Source organism: Merops nubicus, unplaced genomic scaffold (genome assembly GCF_000691845.1).
Source record: "Merops nubicus isolate BGI_N331 unplaced genomic scaffold, ASM69184v1 scaffold853, whole genome shotgun sequence".
Lineage (NCBI taxonomy): Eukaryota > Metazoa > Chordata > Aves > Coraciiformes > Meropidae > Merops > Merops nubicus.
In genome coordinates this window covers 50,930-56,919 of record NW_008597992.1, presented here as the reverse complement: position 1 = coordinate 56,919, position 5,990 = coordinate 50,930, and the positions used below count along the sequence as shown (strand labels likewise).

General features: G+C 48.3%; 1 protein-coding gene across 1 annotated transcript in view; it reads right to left on the bottom strand.

Annotated features, from left to right (window-relative positions):
* Positions 1 to 1,148: 1,148 nt before the first annotated feature.
* Positions 1,149 to 5,990, bottom strand: part of SLC45A4 (solute carrier family 45, member 4) — a 32,755-nt gene continuing 27,913 nt past the window's right edge. Inside the window, exons 3-7 of the mRNA XM_008936860.1 lie at positions 4,937 to 5,116; positions 3,763 to 4,838; positions 3,566 to 3,665; positions 2,413 to 2,624; positions 1,149 to 1,505 (exon numbers count right to left, since the gene is read on the bottom strand). Coding sequence (XP_008935108.1) covers positions 1,149 to 1,505; positions 2,413 to 2,624; positions 3,566 to 3,665; positions 3,763 to 4,838; positions 4,937 to 5,116 — 1,925 coding nt within the window. The remainder of the gene's footprint in view (positions 1,506 to 2,412; positions 2,625 to 3,565; positions 3,666 to 3,762; positions 4,839 to 4,936; positions 5,117 to 5,990) is intronic.

Below are 5,990 nucleotides of genomic sequence, written 5' to 3'. Positions count from 1 at the left end.
AACGCACACTAGTGGGTTGGATTTTAAGGCCTAAAAACTGTTTCTGACAGATTTTTATTTACCCAGGCTATGCCATAAAGTGAGAGAGGCAGGCCTTTGGTTCACCTGGTGCTGGCACTGTGCCTCTGCCTTGGCTGCTGTGCCCCAGCCAGGAGGTGAAAGGATCACTAAAAGTGCAATTCATCGACAGCTTCTCCCTGTGCCAGAGGATCCACAGGCCCCTCCCACGAAGCTGACCCCAGAGATGCCCTTTCCCCACGGCAGCTTCATCCAGAGATGATCAGGTTTAAATGCCAAGAAAACCCCTGAGGTCACTAGCACACAAAATTCTCAGCTAAAAATTGTCACAGCGTGTTCCAACGACATTCACAAAATTCAGCACTTGTGATAAAAACCTGTCAGTGCTGGTCACCTCTCCCAGCTGCTGCTCCTTCCATCTGCAGCTCACCTCCCACACCCAGCACCACCCTCCCCTGACATGCAGCAGACCTGGGAGTAGTTGTTGAACAGTATGAGTAAAAGGATTCGCAGCAGCTTCTTGGAAGCTGCAGTAATTGCTTTTGTTTTTCTTGAAAGTAATTGCAAATAAACCTATTCTGTAGTAATTGCACCAACAAAAACATGGAGTCTATAATGAACGTTAAAGAACTGTAGCTGGCAGACCAAGAACACCATGCTTATGAAAAAAATTGATCAAGAGGTCTAAGCATTTGATTCAGCTCTTACACTAGTGAAATCTGAAATGTTCAGACAAAAAAACATAGCAAGAGACTAGAAGTCAAGATAGCTTCCATCTTCAGTTAGTTTAAAAACAGCCGAAAACTTAAACTTTTCTAACTGCTAATTGTATACACTGTGAGTCTCATGCAGATTAATAAAGCTTACTCGAAACCTAAATGTATTCTTAATAAAAAAGTGTTCAGAAATGACATTTCTAGTCGTAGAGAAAGCAATTAGCATCATAGCTACCTGTTCAAACCTATATTAAGGACTACAGAATTTCAGTTACACTTTGCACGAAATGCCTTTTCTTCTGCAATTTTAGCTACAAGTAGTGAAGATCCTAGTTAGTTTTCCTGGAAAAAAACCCAAAAAGAGTAGTTCTTGCTCCTGCACCTGCCTCCCTGGAATGTGGGTGAAGAAAGGTCTCAGACAGCTGACTCGCCCTGGGGCTCTGTGGTGGCTCCTTTGCGGGACAGCTTCAGCACCGTCGGCTTCTCGGGGCCCGCGCCGCCCCCCGCGGGCCCCGGGGGTCCCAGGCCCTTCTGCTCCTCCTTGGGCTCTTCGTTCACTTCGGGGTAAATCACTAAGAAGGTGGCTGTCAAAAAGCCCAGGAAGGAGCCCACCGAGGCCACCATGGGAATGACCCTGACGGTGCCCACGGCGTCCACCACGCCGCCGAGCGCGGAGGCCACCAGGATCTGGGAGATGTACACCTGGCAGGACAGGATGGCGCAGTCGATGCCGAACCCGCGCTTGGAGTTCCCAGGGCTGTGGTGGATGTACTGGGAGAGGATGAGAAAGGTGTCAGGAGGTAAAACAATGAATTAAATTCAAACATTTAAGCACTAGTGTCTTCCTCCAGTTTCTCAGCCACGTGGTCAGCTTTACACCCTCCTCGTGCATCAGACATCACAAGTCCAGAGCAACAGCCTCCTTGTCTACTTAGCAACGGCCTCCTCATCTGTCACAATCCAGTAATTGGAATCCCCCTCCCCATGTCAATGCAATAAAAGATCCTCCTGTAATCTGTAATCCAAATGGAACTGGGCTAAAAGCTGGAAAGTAAATCTGCCCTTGTTTCCAGCACAGTCAGCTTGCTTTACATCTCCCCAAACTTACAGCTGCACATCCAGACTCACCTCAGTATCTCAGACTGTGAAGAAGCTGAGTATGTGTAACACATCAAAACCACTGGTAACAACTACGTATGCAATAAATACTCCAATAATTATTTCATGTGCACCCAAATCATTTTATACCTCAGCACAAACCAATCACAGAATTATCTTGGTTGGAAAAGACCTTCGAGATCATTGAGTCCAGCCACTAACCCAACACTACTGGTCCACCACTAAACCATGTCCCTCAGCACCTCATCTAAATGTCTTTCAAATACTTCTAGAGACTGTGACTCCACCACTTCCTTAGGCAGCCTGTTCCAGTGCTTCACAGCCCTTTCAGTGAAGAAGTTTTTCCTAATCATGACCCCACTGAATCAATCTGATGCTAAAACCATAGGATTCAAACAGCAGCTCTTGCTATTTATGATCAAGGATGAATTTTTGCTTTGGTGCACATCCCACTAAAGGAGGTATCTCAAATAATGGGATTTAATAAATCCATTTTGCTACTGTGACCTTCAGAGAAACGTGCATGCCTTGATTAAAACACTCAAAATCTTCCACGTACCTCTTTAATCTCGTGGTACTGTCCCAGAAGGGCGTAGGGGCAGTAGGAGATGCTCATAGAGACTATGCCCATGGTGCTGATCATGATCATGGTGACGTACACGTTGGGGAACATAGCCATCACTGCAGTGCCCAGAGAAAACCCCAGCGTGCCCAGGATGTAGATCACTTTGATACTAAGGTCGTAGTTGTCCAAATATTTCTGCAACAAGGCTGCAGAGATGGAGAATAGCAGATGAATGCCGGTTTATTGGGTGAAGTTTGATGGTACTGGTGTAGCCATGGCAGCTCCATGCACTGTTTAGGACTCGGATGCTCTCTGCTTATTTGGCTTGTCTCAGCACAGCTCAGCCCTCACTAGGAAAAGGGTCTATTGCTCCTTCAGATCCCCAGGAACAAAGGAGCTCAGGGACCTGCCTAAACCCTGCTACAACAGGAAAAATGCTTTGAAACTCAAACACACCATGGCCCACTCAGTCCGTTCATTAATTTTACCTGTTAATTAACTTTATCAATGCGGATACACTCTGAGCAGAGGAGATTCTGTTTCTAACACAAGCACCTTTGCTGAACAAAGCGGTCAGATGTTTATAGCTACATTTCAAACTTCAGTTTGACACTCCTCAGCAAAGAGTGGTCCCCACAACACGGGTCTGTGCAGATGTACCTGCACACGTGCTGCAAAAGTCAGGATTTAAATTGGGCAAAAGCTCTCAACTTCAAAGTCTCTATTCCAAGCCTAAATTGGCTGTAGTTGGTTTATCTGTTATTTGAGAGCGTGGAAGACTTCCAGAAATATATCAGTTTGATTTTAAAAACAGGCTTTGCAAAAACCCTGTTATATATTGCTTGAACCTGCTAACAAGCACATGTTTAGTCTCCTGATGAGCAGCTCAAAGCCATCCAATATCCTCGGGTATCACTTTGTGCTCTATGCCACTTAACCCATCTGTTCCCATTTCCACCTCTACATTTGGAGGAATTTTAAAATATTGATCCTTGAAGAAGTCCCTCCTGTTACGACCATGTGAAATGCTCTTCCCAAACGTCCTTCACCCCAAACAAGGTGACAGATGCTAACTGAAGCAGAACTATTTTTCACCTTGCAAACACACACGAGGTACATTCCACTGTCCTATGGCAGAGCCTCTTACCTGAACAGACAGCAGCAGTAGCAGCATAAATCACCAGTCCCCAGCATCCCATCTGAACTCCAGCGTTATAGGCGTGCAGCTCCGTTGAGTTAGAAGGAGCCTGCAACACACACAAATCCAAAGCTGTCTCCTTGTAACAAGCAGGCCTCAGCCACGAGCGGCTCTCAGCAGGCCTGCCAGCGGCAACCCCCCCTTACCTTCGGGTCCCCCTGGAAGATGACCTGTCCCATGAAATCCGTGTAGAACACGGCTTCGGCGATGATGGAGAACCACGTCAAGAGGTGGCAGACGCAGAGCCGCAGCAGCTCCTTCGGCATCTTGAGCATGGAGAGCCAGAGGAGCCTGACGGTGGTCTCGGTCTCCCCCTCCTCGCTCTCGGTGTCCCCGCTGGAGTTGGTGGCGCCGCTCTGGTTGCGGTGCCTGCAGCGCTGCCGCTGCCTCTTCTGCATGTCGTAGATGTCGTTCATGCTGCGCGAGGACTTGATGAGGACGATGGCGTTGGCCCGGCGGAAGCGGTACCGGTGGGAGCCGATCTTCCCGTAGTAGGAGAAGGTGTAGGAGGGCTGGCGGTAGAACATGTGCCTGCGCCGCCGCATGGAGTTGGAGGTGCTGGACTGCTTCATGCCTATGCGGGCCTGCCCGTTGAGGAACTCCTTCGGGAGGGACCCGTTGGCGTTCGGGGCTTTGTCTTCGTTCAAGCGATTATCGAGCAAGGTCTCCTCCTCCTTCTCGTTGTCCCTGAGGAAAGCAGACAGGTGGTTGAGTTTGGACTTCATGATCTCCTGGCTCGTGTTGTGGGGAGTGTTGGGATACGAAGCGTCCTGAAAAATGGAGGGTTCGATGTCGTGCAGGAAAAGCAGCTCTGACTCAATCTCCAGCGTGGCGTCGGGCATGTGGAGAACCGAGTCACTCTTGCTCCTCACAATGTTCACCTCGAGGAACTCCATGTTGAGATCGTGCTCTGACTGAACCTCGTCGTGGAACATGGAGGCCCCGTACGGCTCCTCCTCACTAATCACATTCAGTCGATTCAGAGGGGGGAGACTGCCACTGAATTTGACACTGGAAAGCGTGTCTCCTTCGTCGTCAATCCTGTCCTGCTGAGGGTTGTATTGCTCTTCTTCGATGCTAAAAAGGTGGAGAGCAACGGAGACAGAGAAAATAATGGCTGCAAAGAAGAAAAGGACTTGCTCTTGAGATTTAAAAATACCACCCAAGAAGGTCTGTGTCCAGTCCAGCCCTCCTAACATATAACCGATTGCTCCTCCAAGACCTGTGGAAGAAAAAAACCAGAGAAGCGAGTTCAGGAACGATCAATTCAGCCACAGCTTGGCCATCAGGAAGACTTGACAGCTGCCAAAACCACATTACCAGCTGAAAACGCGTGGATGTTGAGGGCCATGTCTTGCTCTTCACTGTCCACCACGTCCAGCAGGTAGGCCCGAATCGGCCCCTCGGTGGCGTCGGCGCAGAAGTCCAGCACCACCACGCCCAGCACGGTGAGGACGATCCCGATGGGCTGCTTCTCCGGGACGTCGCCGATGGCCAGGCCTGGGGACAGGGAGAGGAGCTGAAAGGGGAAACCACCAACAGCAGGGTCATGCTGCTGAGAGAAAGGGGCCAGCACATTGACTGGAACCACCCCTTACAGAGTGACACACCAGCCTGGACTCTGGCACAGCTTCATAGGTGGGCTGGGACAAAGACTATGTTTGTACATTTGTAAGGCTGACATTTATTGTTCAAAATGTTATTTTTAGAGTATCTCTCAAACCTTGACGAGCACTGGATATTATTTCATGTTTCTCACGTGTATTTTCCTACAGCTGCTGAAGGCTATTTTTATAAAAGACAGCCACGGTGAGAGGGGAGCATCTAAAAGCAAAATGGCAGACTTCACCTGTCAGCTCCAAACACAGGTAACTGCACTGCTCCAGCATGCCTGACATGCAATGGTCACAGTACACCCACCAGGATAAAGGGAATTGCAACCCCTTCACCCCTCTCTTTTCTTTTCTTAAACATTCATAGTTTCTAGATCACTTTTAGAAGCAGAACTTTCAAAGATGGAGCAATGTGACAGTGCTTTGCATTGCAAAAAGCTTCTGCTGATAGCACAGGATGAAATGCTTTCTGTCTACACAGTAGAAAGGCAGCATGAGTATCTAGCTGGAGAGTTTGTCATGAAACCAACCACTGACAAAAGCACAAATTACTTGAATCAAAGATTTAAAACTTACACATGCATGACACTGATAAAACCCTTAGTGTTTCTGATGAACAAAAGACTGTGGAAAGAAAGAAGCTGCCTGGGCCACCCAAAATCATCTAAATCTCAAGTGCTGTGACTCCTGCACATTCAGTCCTCACTCATACCAAGTCCTCTGAATGCTAAAGAAGTTTCTGTGTGTTCTGCACGTGGCTG